Raw genomic sequence first — 17,426 nt, 5'->3', positions numbered from 1 at the left:
ACCATGGTCCCCTGCCTGGGCAGGATTTCATCCTGTTAAACTACACGGTTAATTGCAATATTCCATATATCCCTTGAGGAGTGTGTATGGAAGGTGTCATTCACAACAATGTTCCTAATCCAAACATATTTTTGAAAACCATATTTGCTTAATTTTGGTTTTTAAATAAAAATATATAGTGAAAAAACCCTCAAGCTTCTTTTTCAATATTTCCCTAAGTTAATGAGCTGACTGAGAAGTGAACAGATGCATTAAGGCAATAATTTATTCAAATGTCATGATATTTTTGAGCAAACGTATTATTTAATATGCATTTCATTATTTGCCCAGCTCGTATTAGTATTTATGTTTGATGTGTTCGTTAAAAAAGGGAAAAGTGGCACCAAGTATAATGTGTGCAAATTAGATGCACTTTGGAGATTTACCCTAAGTTTTCATCAGAATAAAGACTGTTCTCGATGCTCATTCTGTGTTGATCATGTGGAAATAAAGCTGGAAGATGCATAATTTCACACAAGGCCAAGGCACTGTGGGCTAATCTAATGTAACCTGAACCAAGACATGGCATATAGGGAAGAGCAGTATTTTATTGAGTGATTGCCTAGCTTACATAGGTTGGAGCCATAACAATTCAGAGGTAAGTAAATATCCATGTGTTATCTGCTTATTTTTTGAACACATCATTGTTACGCACTTAAACTCTTTAACCAAAAATCCCTTGCTGATGTAAAAATGTCCTTGATACAGATCATGAAGCCTACCTTGCCTAACTCTAATAGAGCAAAATGTTTTCCTTCAGAAATGCATCCTAAGTGATTTAAGACTTCAGTAGAGCACCTTAGCAACCTCCAGAAGAACAGCTACTGGCCATCTTTCTTCCTCAGTCACTCTGCTAGGCAGCAACTTCTTTGACTTCTCCCGTATCAGTGTGTTTTACCATCTATTTAAATCCAAATCACTGCTCTAAACTGCTTACACCCAGCATGCAAAAACCTTAAAGCATTTCTAGTCAAGTTGTAATGCAATTAGTGGTGTTTTGTTGTAGTATTTGTGTGTAAACAAAATCTACTTCTGTTGAGATATAATCTCTGGAGCTATCCAGAACTTGTGAGGGCACCTTGCGTGAACAGCATACTTCACTGGAATCAAACGCCTGCTGTCCAGGAGGCAGAAGATTCTCAAGCTGCAATTAGCATATTCATCTAGATATAACCAAAGTAGCCAGAATGCAACACGACTGATGTAACGTGACATGGTGGTTAAAATTAAAAGTGAACACACCTTCTAATTGGATTGGATACCTGCTAGTAATTCAGACAATGGGAATCTGATTCAAATTTATAGTATTAAATGGCAGCAGATGGACAGTAAAATGTCCATTGAGTTTGCAAACTGACAAGCACGCTAGGGTTGCCAGATCCCTTCATTAAGTCATTGGTGGCATCAGTCAAGTGCTGATGCATTTCATTGTTAGCAATGTTAATATGTTTTCCTTCACTGTGGGTGAGCAGTGAGGATATTCTGACTGATGGTCTCAGTAGGTTAATTTGGAATTTCATATGCCTCTTCTAATCATGAAAAATCCTAGCTCTCGTTTAGGGAAGGAGCTTTATGAGATTTCTGGGTTTATCATCCAGTAAGCAAAAAGGCCAGCTGATGACAGCTAGACAATGATGCCAGCTCTTCTGCTTTCCGACTGATGCCACCCACCTCTTTTCACAGCTCAGGATTCACTTGAGACATCAGTGTCTAGTCCTCATTCTTGGTCACTGTCTGCAACCTTCTACCCCCCACAAACTTTAAACATCCTCTGAGGGAGAGTATTTTCCTTTTCCCTCCTTCCCCAAATAGTTCCTCAAAGAAGTTTGCAATTGTGCCCCACACTTGAACTATCTCCTCTACTGACTCTGCCTCTTATCTGCATTCACTTAGCAGCATTCATTTATATCTCAACACAGCAATCATAGCTACGGAGATGTCTGTTGTTCCCATCTACCTTCAAGCATTTGCAAGAAACCTTATTAATTGGGTGCTGTGGCAAATACACACATGCACACGCACACACATACAGATGTGCACATACACAAGCACACATAAATACACATGCACACATTCTGTTCAAACCCACAGCAGAAGCAGCAACTTTGTGAACCATTTATTAGATCCTGCTTCTCTACAGCTGCACAGAACCAAATACGGACAATTTTATGCAAACCAGGTAGGACATGGACTCTACACTGACCTTTCTGAACACCTAATTAATGCAATTTAAATCTCTAGGCAAAACAGGCTTTCTATTCAGAGCCCCATGTGTTTCAAAACTTATTATGGAAAGGGAGCCTATAGGAAGATGTAACAGTCAAGTCTTTTTTTTTTTTTTTGTCAGGGGCATTATTTGCACCAAGCTGCTTTAAGCAATTTTCCAAACTTACATGAATGATGATAATTTTTCAAATTAAATTTTGCAGGTGCATAAGTAACAGAATAACTTTTCTTTTTGCCATTACTCATTGACCTAACAGGGAGATTGTTAAGTGTTTCTTATGCACTGTTAGGCTGCATGGTTAAGCTTGAAATCAAAAGAACTTTTTCTGACAACACTCAGTAATAATTTGAGGGAATGATAGCTTCTGTTTACTCCCAGGCTTTAGTATGTGTTTGTATATGCATGCCCATATTAATCACGTAGTGGTATACATTAATTAACCAAAAAAGCTACTCAGGCAGGAGTCCTAAGGCTTTATGATGTTCTGTGCACTTTATCATCTTTAAATATAATTTGAAAACATAAGGAGTTGTCTAATGAAACAGAACTCATGACTAAACACATTCAACTTCTTACAGCCCTATTTGATTGTTCACATTCATTCTTACTACACAGATTAGATAAAAGAGCATAAAACACACTGCCCGTCTGTGCTACAGACTCACACACAGTGCTGCCCATCACTGTCCTGTATGGGGAGGTAAAAGCCATCACTGTTTACATCTTTATACTGCTAAACAGCAGTTTACTTTTAATCTTTTATTTATGCCTCTATGAAGTTTGACTGCACTGTAAACAAAAATATCTACCATCTTTTTTCCTGATTGGGAGGCAGTGTGAAACGGGAACAAGGTTAAGTATAAAATACGGACTGATACAGTCACTTTGTCTCTTGAAGTCTTAGTCAAATCAAGTAAATTATGCTTTAATAGATCTGTGAAGTTAGCCTATGACCCCTATGAATTCAGTCTTCATTCCAGGTTTGGTTATTTGGCCATAATGAATTTTTTTCTGACCCACTGAGTCAATAAACTTGATTTCAAAATTAATATTTTCAGGCTTCAAACTCACTGGATCCAATTACGAATTAAATTGTTCCCTTTAAATTTAATATTCTAGAACTTGGTGGTCTAGTGCTTTTTGCCTTATGTGCCTCCTTGGTACTTAATTTTTTATTAGATGGCCTATAAAATTAAGTTTCTAAGGAAGGGAGCATCACAACAGCTCCAAACCTTAAATCTTCAATTACAAACGTTAGTACAAAACGTTCCTTTTTCCTGCAACACTTCCTTTTAATTGGTATTATTATGATGCACAACAGGTTATCATTATACAGTAAGAGCATGAATGCAGATTTGGGTTATTTTTTATTTGGGGGGGAGTGGTTTGGGGGGTACTTCACTTTTTGCCTAATGTGGTAAAATCACTTTATTTTTTTCTTTATTTCTGGTGATTTAGATAAAATTACACTTTGTGGGAAGACCCCCTGTCATTTCAAATCTATTGAATTCAGCTTCTATTCTTGCAAGGCATGGTTGCTAAGATAGATAATTTTAAATGATCATGACTGAAAAAGACCTGTGGCAAAAGTCTCTTTCCTTACAAACTCCCCATCCCCATGAAGCTGCAGAGGATTCTCTGCATCCTCTTCATACGGATGCAGAGGATACAGGGGCACAGCTTCTGGAGCACAAAGGGACACAACTCTGCTGGGACAAAAGGCAGGAAGAACTGATGTGCACCTCCAACTAAACTGCTTAGGTTCAAACACTCCCAAGGTCAGCAAGGTACCATCTCATTTCACTGCGTTGCCATTTTTGCTAAACCTACCACGAGGAAGGAACTAGAGGTTGGAAGCAGTCAGTACCCAGCTAACCCAGGGCTTTGCGGAGCACTTCTGCTGCTCTCTGGGGGCACTTCAAGGTGGTCTCATGCTAAGCCTTCTCCCAGCTGGGAATGAGTGGGCATGCATCGCTTCAGTGTGCATTTGCCCTGTGTATAGGAGAATATTTTGTTATTAGGTTGATGACAAACGTCCTAATTCTGAACACAGCTACTCTTCAGGGACGGATAATTTGCAGCATTACTTAGTGCTGTTTTGAGACACTAGTGATGACTTTCCTTTACTGTTTAAACAGTCATATCATTTTAAGCAAGCGCTTATTACAGCACTTCTCATCCAGGGGAGAGAGGGAAGATGGCTTAACACAATCCATTAGGAAATTCAAGCCCTAAATGAAGTGACCACAAAGTCCTATCAGCTCCCCGAAATGCAGCAGCCGTACATATTTAGCGTAATACTACCCAATATTGTGGCAGATCCACTGTTTAAAACATACATAAGGCAGGTGAACGTGACTATTTTACTCCTCTGTTTGAAAAATGAGAAAGTGTAGAGCAGCATAACTTCTCAAATACATAAATAAGCATTAGACTCATGGAGAAGACAGGTACCCTGTTGGACTAGTAATAACGGATTAAAGGTCAGTAGTTAAATCTGAAACTATCGCAGCCCTGTTCCTTTGATCTTGTTCCCCAAGACTCTGCTCTACTACTAACAGGTGAAGGGCAAAACAAGAAGAGGGTCTGCTGAGTTCTACTGCACTTGTCTTAATTTAATGGCAGCATTTCCTAAATATTCATCTAATGTCATAACTACACATGCAAGGGGCAGCTCCAGATTTCCCCTGCTGGGCCAGACCCTGTGCAATTCCAGACTCTGCAGAGCACAAAGAGGAAGAAAATTTGACTTACTGGCTTAGCTTTGAAGCAGAGCCAATGCAGCAACCAACATGTTACGAATTATGTTATTTCACCATGTTTTGCCAAGTCCTCCCATATGACATTTTGTTAATTTGCAGCCTCTTAAGTGAAGAATAGGATGCTCCACTGGGATATGATGGTATATGAAAAGAATAGGACCATCTATTGTTATTTAGATATATACAAAGTAATGAATACAGTGAGCTTTTCGAATGGAAATATTCAGTATCTTTTAGCTCCTAGAAGAAGTTAGTAGAAGTGTAGCAAAGGGAACCAGGGGGATTGAGATGCTCTAATTCATCCTTTCTCATAATATATGGACAAGGAAGCCCCAAACAAAGCACACAGATAATAAAGAGTAAGTTAGGTAAAAGTGGACTTTTTTAAATATTGCCTGACTGATTACATTCATGGCCATAAACTAGTAGTCAATCCTACCACTCACGGGTTATTAGAAGGCTGAAATACGCCTATGCATTATACTAACATGTATTTATTTTCATTTAGTAGGGTTCTAAACTCCCTATTTCAGGATCTAAGCTGTAGATGAAAGAGAATCCATCATGAACTGGTACAGGCTTGGGGGGAAAGAAACGATACAGACTTGGGGGTGTTGGTTGATGAGAAACTTAACATGAGTTGGCTTCAGTGTGTGCTCACAGCCCAGAAGGCCAACCATATCAAGGGCTGCATCAAAAGGAACGTGACCAGCAGGTGGAAGGAGGTGATCCTGCCCCGCTACTCTGCTTTCATGAGACCTCACTTGTGACTGAAAGTCACAGGAGCATCAGCAGATGGTGATCTGGATCCTGTGAACCCAGAGTGTCTTACACATTGTAAGGATGTTGAACTGCATGTGCATAAACGTGCATGTGCGTATACACGCATACATCCATAGGAACTTATTTTCAAATGAGGAGCATCTAAGGAACGTGACTATCCATTCCTCCTCTACACTTTTTCCTAGATAAAAAAAGGATACAAACACCATTTCTCACAGAAGACTCATGTGACTTTAGCTTGCCTGTCTGCTCCAGTAGACATTATGAGCTTGATTCTCTAAGACGGCCACTAAAATTCCACTCTGCTGATTTTTGCAACCTAATTCTTCAGGCTTTTTGGTGTTGTTTTGAGGTTTTTTTAAAGGATTATGTGACCTAATTTTAATAAGGTTAATTTGTTATAACAATGCATCTTGAATCTAGGATCCATATGTACTTATCTGCTATTACCACAAATGTAAAACACCAGATTTAGAGACCTGAATTCAGCTTGAACTTGACAGGTTTTGAATGTTCTGAAGCATTAGGGAAAATGGCATCATTTAAAAATCCAAAATGTAAAGGGTTTTATGAGTAATAAACATATCTAAGTCAATAAAGGCTATACAAAGGCCCACGCTATTAAGCACCAAGAGGACATAGCTACTTTTTCAACAACTAAAAATGCTGGAGTGTTCCTTCGTTATTTTTCTTTAAATGACACATCACACATTCTGCTGCAGAAAAACAGCTGCTGAAGTAACCTAGAGGGCATTTTCAGGCACTGTACTTCAGTGATTACAGCAATTTTTGTAGACATTCAATATTAGGATTGCATTCTAATTTTAGACAGAGTTAAATTTAAATTGAGTAGGAGGGCTTTTTATGCTACTTTAGATGTTCTAACATTGCTTACCCCAACCTCAAAACTGTATAGCATCTGAATTTTGCAGCAATGATAATTTATTAATAATGATACTTTTTAAAACAAAGAAACTAGAACTCACAAGCTACTGTGAGAAGATGCCTGGTGTTGTGGTGGTACCCAGACTTAGGCCACAAAAGTATTTACCCACTGGCCATGATCCCAACATCATGGGATTTAGTGACACTGTCATATTTAAACCCTCCTCTACCCTATTTCCATGATACCTCCTCTTCATTGTGTGTATCTAGCAAGTATCCTGAGACTCTGAGCCCAAACTGGGACTCTTATGTTTATGCTTATTAGTATTTAAATCCCCTGACTCTCACAAAACCCAAACACTGAGCTGAAGGAAACTGAAAGAAACAAGGTTAGTAAAGGGCTGACAGTCCAAAAGACAATACAGATGGAAAGTGGAGTGACTAGGTGAAACAGAGACAAAAGAAAAGAGCTTCTATTAGATGCCAAATGAGACCCAGGCTGGGCCTCATTAAAGCTATGTCTATGTAGGTTACATCTTTCCTTATTTCTCTTACCTTGTTTCTCTTGAAATATGCTCTTCGGCAAGCTGCAAAGCACTTCTCGCTGCAGAAGCATTTCACTTCACTTCCCATACTCAGGGAATAGCGCTTGATTCCAACTTTCTGGCACCAGGCACACATTATTTGTACATTTGACACATCATCTTCTACAACAAAAATATAAGAACAATGTTTACATGAGAGGCAAACACCTTCCTTAGACATCTGCACACCTACTCTTAGCTACAACCAGCACCGGCTCATCTTATTTCTAACTTCCTCACTGTTTGAGAGCTGAACTGTGCACGCCTGTGATCACCAAGTTCATCCTGAGGCAGGCAGTGACCTGTACCAGCCAGGCTCAACAGACTGGCAAAGCTTCTAAGACGGCTGGAAAAGATTATTACCTTAAAAAAAAAATGGTGCATTGCTGAAAAGCTCTGGAAATCTCAAGAGCTTTTAGCATGTTTCAGAGTGCACAACTCTTCATTAAACAAGTAACCAAGACTAGACGCTCAATGAGTATTGCTGCTTTGTTCTTGTTACTTGCAGTCTGTTGTAGTGAGCCCTTAAGATGTTCTGCTCAGTAAGCTGGTGACAAAACACACCCAAGGGGTACTGCACCAAGGCAAGTTTCTAACATAAGGCCTTTTCTAAGTAAGAAGGCATATGAAATCCCCCATTTCTGTGTTGCTTCAAAATAATGACTAGTGTACAAAACAGGGAACTTTTGTGTGAATACTGCAGTCACAGAAACAGACTCGAGCAAGAAGGAAGATGCAGCACTGTGGTAAAAGCCTGCTGGGTTACTTTCCAGTCATCGCACTCATTGGTCAACTTTTAATTCAGGCAGAGTTCCTGAACCTCTTTCGAGCTCTTCTCCAATGTGTGTTACAAATGTGGCATCTATGCCTTCTGCCATGTAAAAAAACCCAGGGCTTACTACTGAAGTACTAACGATATCCTTGTGTGGTCATCATTCCCACCCCAGCTTCACAGACTGGGCAATGAGTAGTTAAGGCTCCTAAACAGATCAAGACAGTAAGTTAGCAGGAATCTTCCTGACTTAAAACTCAGAATTCTCCAGTCCTCATGTCCAGTCTATGATACAGTTGACCTTTCAGTTACAGACAGCAGCCATTGTCTAACTTCTGTAAAAAAAAAAAGTAATCCCCAGAGACTAATTGTTAAAGCAGTTCCTGGTCCATGAGCTGTGGAGAATTCATAGCTCAGGGAGTCTGTCATGCAGCCATCCCATTTCCCTATAAAGGATTTGTTTTTGAAGCTATGCTGTCATCATTCTGTAAAATTATTGGCAAACTGATTTTTAGCAGAGTGATTTGGCTCTTTTCCCCAGCTATCATAACTCAGAACTACATGCTGCATTTTATTCACCTTAACGGAATAAATATTGCCAGTTTAATAACTTTTTTCCTTCCACAAATTGTATTATGATTTATAGCTAGAAGTAAAACTGTACAATGCAAAATAATAACCTTTTAGTTTTAATCATACTGTCTACCTTTAAAAGTATATTTAAGGCTAAGTTATAACACAGATTTGTGTTTAATGTATTTTATCACTTACCCTTTAGAGTGGGATTTGCCAATATTATAAATGCTTTCATATACTGAACATCAAGGAAAATCAAAAAATTTGGCCTAAATTATCACTAGCCATCTATAAGGTCAAGAAACCTGCCCTTGGGCTGGCTGCAATCTCAGCCAGGCACAGAAGAGTGCAAAGTGCTGTTACGGTGGTGTTGCACAGTGTCATCACAGCTTTCTCTGTGGAACAGCCTTGGCCAGGATTCTATCTATTCCAGCACAGCCCAAGAGCTCTTCCCCCTATTTTTACCCTGAGTCATTTGAAGTACTAAGCTTTTACAAAGGTGCATTGATTCAGCTACTTCTGCACCATAATAAACCAATTTGTTACAGAATGAACTTGCCCCTTTGAATGTATAAGGACAACAGAAGATGCTGTAAACCAAAGCAAACAGACTGAAACCTCTTGTTTCAGGTAACAGCAACATATATTCTCCTACCGATACGAAGTATTTTATCCCTGGAAAACAGAAGATCTGTGACCAGTGATACCTTTCTAATAGCCTTCGTTTCTGGTGCAAGTAACTGACATAAAATAAACAAAGGAAATGAGCTGAAAGAGATTTCACTGGCACAGTACATGCTGCAGTTGGTCTTTCTGAAGCAGGCTGGCTCATCTGGGGCACAGTTTTTAAGAAGTACAGAGCTCCACCACTGGGATTTTCAGGGGCTTTGATGACGGGCTTCATTGGGGAGCCCCCTCAGCTGTCATTCTACTGCTGTTCACTGACACACATGAACTTCTCCCATGGGTGGTAAGAAAGACCACACAACTGTCCATTTTCAATTACATAGCATTCCAGCTGCAGCAACAGCTGTTTACATGGAAAAGCTGCATTACACACTTCTATGAAGGGGGTTATGCTGGACAGTTAGGCTCAATCCACCACCTTTTGCTAAAGGCTTCCTCTGAGATAGAGGAGGGGAAGAGGCACTTACTCTGTCAAGTTGCTGTCTTACCATGCCCTGACCAGTAGAACGTCACCACCACCTCAAGAGGAATCCTTGGAAGCAGCATTGCTTCACTTGTGGTCCATGGATCTGACAGTCAATAAAACAGCAGAAAATGGTCTACAAACTGCTACTTCCAGCCACTGTCTGCACTTCCAGGAACAGACAGCTGATATCCAGGAGGCATCATCAATACTAATGAAAATATTCATCATTTTGAAAGAAGGGAGTGTGCCTAAATACAAAGAATTTCAATTATTTCTCTCTTTTACTCCCTTCTCACCCCAGTCATCAAAGAATGGTCACAATATAATCCTCAAAATAGTAGCAGCAATAATAAAACTAGATGCCACTTCTATTTAATAGACTCAGGAACACTGCTACAAAAGGATTAGCTGAGTATGGCAACGTAAAGCAGTCAGGAAACAGTACTTCAGAAGGGAGTTTGGAGCATGTACTTCCTGAAACGATGCACTAATATGTCACTTTTTAAGTCATCTTTGCTCCATCAGGCATAAGTTTGCCCAAGTCAATTTCTGAAGCAACTCCTTAACTTCCTGTAATGCAGTTCATCAGGTGGAAAACAAAAACATCCAGTGCCACATAACTAATTCCCTAACAACCATCAACAAGAGCCCTGTGCAGCCTAGTGAGACGAAGACTGGCTCTAAAATAAAATCCTTTCTTCAGCTTCAAGTGAAGCTAAGAACAGCAGAGAAAAGGACCTATTCTTGGTACCTGGGATAGGTATAGAGCCATGTCCTATGGGCTCGGATGACAGATGGGGACAGTGATAAAGGTCCAGACCTGATCGCGTGCTTTCCGTCTTGACACTGGTTGCAGTAGAGGTCTGAGCAGACGTTGTGAAAGTAACTAATAGGGATGTTTCATTACAGTGTATTAAGCTTAGTGACTGAAAAAGAGGACTGCAAGAGTAACGGAAAAGTAATAGTCCACCTATTTCTACCATTACAATCCACAGCAGTGGGAAGCAGTAACTTAAAACTTCAAAACACTGAGATTGTGTGAAAGAAGAAAAGCCAAAATCTCATGCCTTAATTGCTGTCTTTTGCTAAACTCAAATTAATTAGAATAATCTGAAACCAGAAATTCGTATCTTCCATTCAAGATAAAATCCTCTCACTTCTACACAGACCTCTGTTTCGTGAGGCCAAAGTCTTTAAAAATCACTTTACCACACTTTTGCCTTTCTTTCAGGAAAATGTATCAAATCCCCGTTCCTAGAACACTCAGCAAGAAGAACCCGCTGCGATGAGAACATCGGAAGCGGGGAGTTTCAAATCCAGAAGTTTGAGACTGTTTAAGTGAAATCAGTCTTGAATTTTTATTCTAATATTTTTCTAACTAGATCTGCCCTAAGAAAGCTTCTCCAAAGTAACTACATCAGTATACTATGTCTGAAATGTTCTCCTTTGCTCACAGACAAACTTGTGCTGGTAGTCTGGCTCAGCATATCTGCTTGAGTAACGTGAGCTCATCCTGACTGCATGCCTATGTCTATCATGTGAGCTCTCGCCAGAGCAGCTCTTCTGATGAAGATCATTCCCCATCACTTTTAGGAGTCATGTAAGTAGGCTGACACATTTGTAAAGTACAAAAATAACATTTTCAAATCCTGATACAGATAATTTTGAAGTGAAAGAAAATACTTTTTAACAACTGTATTTATTTTCTCCACCAGGGCCTGCAACTTTATGGCCTGCTCTTGCAATGTGCTTAGCATGTTCTCAGATCTGTAACACTCACAACCGGTAGGTACTCCTACAGTGAGACAAAGAGAAGTTGGCACAGAGACAAGTGAATACTAACAGAAGAGTTTTCAGCAAAACATCCATACTGCTGCCTTCTATGATTACACCAGGTAATAGAAAGACATATTCCTTTCACATATGGCACAAGATCTGAATCCCCAACCTCTGCTTTTTTTTTTGAGTTCTCAACTCTTCATAGGGAGAGCTATTGTGAAAGTCCCAATATTGTGTTTTTCTGCCCCTGGGTTGTGTCACTACAGGTGGAAGCAGTAGTCCCTGCACCTGCCACACAGATTCTGTTCAGATGCATCTCCTTGCAGTTTTTAGCTTGTGTATTTTTCATAATGAACAATGCGATAAACACCGAGTGTTTGCAGTGTTAAATTATGCTCCCAAAGGGAGTAGTTTGTATAACAAGATAAAATTATCACATTATAATAACTAAATATGCATCAGTCTAAAGCATGCTTCAATTAATCATCAAAAGTTTGCACCTCCTCTTTAGGTCTTAATTAAGCAGAATGTTTGGTTGGGTTGTTGGTTTTTTTATTCCTTTCAAGCCAGTGTGAAGAAGCTGCAGAAAATTGTTCCTCTTAAACCCAATGAGCAGCAGTTTACACTAATCTATCTTATATGGAGCCATAATTTGAAGAGGTGGGGGAACTGAAGGAAGGCAACTAGTACAACAGAGTAAATCCATCATCTACAGCTCTGTCCCTTTATCTAAACAACCCAGCATTGCCTACAGTGATTAGCAGGATGATTCTAAAATGCCTAGAATTCTGGAGATAAATTCTTATCAGTTTGCTAACTTTCAGGCTGCAACATTCTATTACCACCATGACCTAAATGATACCTATTCTCAATTTTAACTCCAATTTCAAGAATTTGGGTGAAACTAAATGCGGTTACAGCTCTAATCCTGCAGATTATGATGATCCATGGGCAAGTACTCCAAAACTTTACTTTCCACATTTCCTTGCAAGGAATTCAGCAGAAGAAACTCAACCCTTCTGGCAAGAAGAAAATATCACTCCTGAAGGTGCCCAATCGCAGTACAGAAGTAGTCCTGCTGTACAGAAGGAAGACCAAGAGGGTTTGGGACTGAGATCTCAAAGGTTACATATTCCCTGGACCAAGTGAGCCTGTGTGAAACCTGTACCTTTGCTGTTGTTGAGCCTGCCATCTGATACAGAAAATATTTCGGCACCCCATCCCTCCTCAGTGTCTCCGCATCATCCACCTCTTCCTGGTATGAGTTTCCTTCCACTACAGCAATCAGAAGCCATGTCTCCTTGCTAGTTTTCTTCTGTTTTCCTCTCTTTTTCTCTTTGCTGCATCCCACCCCCTCATACAGGCAGTCTGAATCCCAGCTTTTTGGGCAGAGAGCTAGAATAGCACTTTTAACCCTTTGTTGAGAACTCTGCTAGATCCACTGGCACACACCTTGAAATATTTTAGCTGTTTTCACCACTCCTTTCTAATGAAAAGCTTCAAACCCCATTTTAAAGATGCTAGATCTTGACTCAAGCATTTGTAGCATTAACAGTCAAGGCTCACTATTTCCACTGGGACCTACCAGGATTTCAGAATGGTTAATTCTGAGTTACCCGCCTGCCGCTCCTGAAACCCCAGCTTGCCACTGAAGAAAACCAAACAGCATGTATTCAGATTTTTCATCCCAAAGCAGTTCCTGAGGTTGATGATCCCAAGCAAGGCAGAATCATTACAGTCAGTTTTCTTACACCCAAGATGCTTTATCTGACTAATCTCTAACTAAAAAATGAATAAACCTCCTGAGACATTGCTGCAGATCACTTCGTGATAGCACTTAAGCACTGATCCTCCAAATAGATGGGGTATGCGACAAACTTAAGGTACAAAAAGTACCTTGGGAAAAGTAATTACAGGAGGAAGACTGAGAAAAAAGGGCTGACAACAGAAAGCTTGCTGCAATTATCACTATGGAAATACCTCAGGGGCTCTCCAATGCATTTCCTTTTAAGGACCAGTCTCTTGAAGTTCATGACTCTGCCAATAAAGCAAAGTGTCCCAGCTCCTTTAAAAAAAAATCATTTTGGGGAACCATGGCTTGCCCACGTTTTCTATGCATGAGTTGAGGCACATTCTCATGCATAGTTCAGTAAGGACTGAATGCACAACACAATTAAAAGCTGGCATTTAGGCAGGTTTTAAGCATGCAAACAAAAAGGCACCTATTTCAGCTAATGGGGGGGGGGAACTCCCTGGGTATTTTGAACGTATGCTATTAAAGTGCATACATGGACTTAGTGATTTTCTTTTTAGCACAAAGGAAACACTTGGCCCTCAACAGAGAGCAAAAGACATCAACAGTGGGCTAGATGGGGCAGGCATCCTGGCAACCACTGGCATTTTAAAAACCAGGCACTAATACCCCTACAATCAGTGTAAATTAGGTGATGTTTCAAACTGAAAACAGGAGAAAGAATTTGAAGAGTAGCGACAGCAGGATTTGTTGCAGTGGTCTTTACCAGAGAGCTAAACCTGCAGTTAGAGAAATTGTTAATCCTGCTCAATAACTGAAATAAGATTTGAGAAATACTGAACAGGGATCCAGAGCATAGTAAAATGAAAGCCTCCCAATATACAGACTTAATTAGATCTGATAATATGGATCTTTATTTAAGGCAAAGTGCTACCAGGTTCTGCCTGGAATCAGACTTCTTGGTAATGCAGTCAGAGAACCAATTCCCTGGTGAATTTAGACAGATGATGTTGGAATTAATTTTTACTGCCCTGCTAACTACCATTTAAAACATCTTTTGTGCTTCCAGATTCCTCCAATGCAATTCAAATATTGAGAGAGGTTACAATGGCCAATTCCAAAGTGTTCACAAGGCAGAGACTCTACTTAATCCCACGTTACCCATGTATACTTATATTTACAAAAAAATCCCATAAACTTTAAATTGAAAGCCATGTTAAACTGTAACACAGAAAATGAATTGTTCCTTTCTATAAAATACTAGTTACTTGCTTTAGTATTTAAATATAACATTTACTTGCCAACTTAGGTCACAGGCCTATTTTACAAGGTAGTCAGCACTGGAAATGCTTCTGCTTCCCCTTCAACAGATGTAGTTCCTCCAGCCCATTCCTCCTTCATTTTCACAAGTTTCTGGTAACTTTTGGTATGACCCCGAACATTATCATTTGCAAATCACTGAAGCAAATATTATGTAGAGACTCTGATCTGCAGGTTGAAGGATTTTAATCCTATTTCCCAAATACTCATTATCTCATGAAAACCCTGGGAAGGAGCATTATTTTTCCCTTGCGTTCCTTTCCCTGTAGAAATCTCAGTCAACTGAATGCCATCATTCTCTCTACCTCCTCTTCCACCTCATCCCTAGACAGTGATGTTCCCTCACAGTGCATCATGGCCGGGAGCTGGTTCTTGTGTGGGATGCTTAGAACAGCAGATGCACCCAATGCTTCACTTGTACGCACACAAGGCAAGAAAGGGAAGAGTTGCCAACACCACGCTCAAAGGGTAGACCAACCAGCAGGTACCTCCCCTACCGAAGCACTGCCATGGGGATCACAAGAGAAAGTAAACCAAAGAGCACTCTTTAAAAATTGGGGAAACTGAGACACCATACATAGCCTCCAGCAGGTGCTGCAGGTGCCAGCGGAAGGAGGCAGCAAGTTCTCACCTGCACTGAAAGAATTGTTTGCATTCTTCTTTGACTAATCTTGATTTTAGCCTTCCTTCATCCCATGTAACAACAGCCGTTCAAACCTGTCTGAGCAAAAGGGCAGTCACCCTAAGTGCCCTCTCAGATTTACCACTAAGGGCTGCAGAATAACTTAGGATGTTTGCATGCTGCACTCTACAGCCACATACCCTGCACAGATGTGGCAGGGTTTCTATTTCTAGGTCATTCCTGACTATTTCACTTCTGGGGTGTTTTTTTTTTGTTATTTCTATGTAATTTTTAAGGGGGGGGGGGAGACCCCAAACAAACAAAAAACCCACTTTCCTTATGTTGCTGTGTAGAACGTAAGAATCTTCTAACACCAAGCAGAACCAGTTTTTGTATCAGCTTGTTGCAAACGGTTGCACTGGAGATTAACCCTGAAGATCGCTCAGAATCAGCTGCTAGCAGTAAACATAGCTACCAGCCTGCTGGACAAGAAGGACAGTTATCAGCCACAAGGAGACTATTGCACCAGCTCCCTGGAGGCTGTGCTGACTTACTTGCTTTCAGATGCAGGCCAGATGGCTGACATTGACTGATAAAGTCCCGCTTGATTTGGGCACTGTCTGAGCGTGGTCTACCTGCCCGGAGGTGCCCTTGCAAATAGCCTCCAGATCTGAGTAAGTGGCACCCTTTTTGTGGAGGCTTTCCATGACTGGATTTAGTGCCCTGCACCAACAAGTCACAACCCGAGCCTGTAGACAGTCAGTGCACCACGGAGTGCCCAGGCATTTAACTCAGCCTTTTGCAGGTGTAGTTCTCAGGTATAGCAAGGAGAAAGTGTCTTTACTGAAGCTGTTCACACCTGGTCAGGTTGAACTCTAATGTTTTCCTGGATTGTATAGCCACATTTCTACCTAATATTTCATTTGACTAAAAGAGAGCTGAACAGCTTGGAGGTACAATTTTAGTCAGACTGCTCCTAATTGTTTGGATTTCAAAAGGAGGAGGAAAAAAAAGAAAACACAAAAACCAAAACTAAGACCCTCACACCACTTTCCTCTAAAATAAGCATGGAGGGAAAGGTAATTTTGTTACTTTTCAAGGTTTTAGCCTGTTCACACAAAATACAAATGCAGACAGGACACTGTTCTAAGTTTTCCAACATGCTCAAGAAAGACCTATCTGCTGAAATCTTCAATGAGTGCTTCCTAGACGGAGCTGAGGATCAGTATTCCCTCCTCCTCCTTCTTACTTCTGTTAACAATTTCTGATACCAAGAATCAAATCTGCCTCCCTGGAAAGCCTGTTTCCCTTGGCTTCCTGATTCTTGTCTTATTCCATTGTTGCTTCTACTTGTGCAACTGTTACACCAGTGTACATTGCAGGGTATCCTTCCCATTTCTCCCTTCAAGCTTCTATGAATAACCCCCATGCTCCGCTCTTACCCTTCTGCCTCTTATCTGTATAGCATCTTATCTGCCAAAAATATTCAGCTAGTAACTCATTGTGACTGTTTCTTGGATCTGTTTATCCTCTCCACACCACTGCTCTCCTGTCTAAATAAATACCTCAGCCTGTCTCTCTAACACTTCTTTACTGGTGCTAACCCTTCAGATCAAGACCAATACAACAAGAATTTAAGTCTTAATAATTTTTCCCTGAGTGCTCACTCCGTATTATTTGCTCAATAACAGTAGACCACACCACCATCTTTCCTGTCCTCCAGGTTCACAATTTAAATACCGTTTTCATCTGCAGGCACTCTCTGTTGAGACACATTTAAATCTTGTAGATTTTTCTCCTGTACAGTATATAAAAGCTTTCCCCATCCATCCACAAAGTCTGGACCCAGCCTAATTCTCAGCACTCCAGTCACTGCAGTGCAGCACTACCTGGTTTTCTCTCTGGCCTGCCTTGTAACCTTGTTCTATGCATCCACTCAAAATGTGTAGCAAAAGTCCCTTTCTCTGCCCAGCATTTTAACCTTGAAGCTCTCTCTCGGACTCTTTCTCCCTCTCCCTGCTGTTTCCTTTCTTCCTTTATTAACCTGAACAAATGTAAGCAGCTTCTACTCTTGTGGCAGGTCAGCCACAGCCCTTCTCTCTCCCATGCTGAAAATGTCGACTTTCAGCTCTAGCAATTAATGACGTCTTTTTCATTTGCCTGTTCAACTC

The 17,426-nt window shown here is 40.5% G+C and overlaps 1 protein-coding gene across 3 annotated transcripts in view; it reads right to left on the bottom strand.

Moving 5' to 3' along the window:
* Positions 1-17,426, bottom strand: part of SOBP (sine oculis binding protein homolog) — a 119,945-nt gene that overhangs the window by 88,580 nt on the left and 13,939 nt on the right. For all 3 annotated transcript variants that reach the window (XM_061366759.1, XM_061366760.1, XM_061366761.1), the window contains exon 4: positions 7,252-7,403. In XM_061366759.1, the coding sequence (XP_061222743.1) occupies positions 7,252-7,403 (152 nt within the window). The remainder of the gene's footprint in view (positions 1-7,251; positions 7,404-17,426) is intronic.

The sequence above is a fragment of the Neopsephotus bourkii genome, unplaced genomic scaffold (genome assembly GCF_033783945.1).
Source record: "Neopsephotus bourkii isolate Nb327-2 ecotype Australia unplaced genomic scaffold, CSIRO-AGI_Nbou_v1 NB_1358, whole genome shotgun sequence".
Taxonomy (NCBI): Eukaryota; Metazoa; Chordata; class Aves; order Psittaciformes; family Psittacidae; genus Neopsephotus; species Neopsephotus bourkii.
The sequence above is the reverse complement of the archived record's forward strand: the minus strand, read 5'-3'. Positions and strand labels throughout refer to the sequence as shown.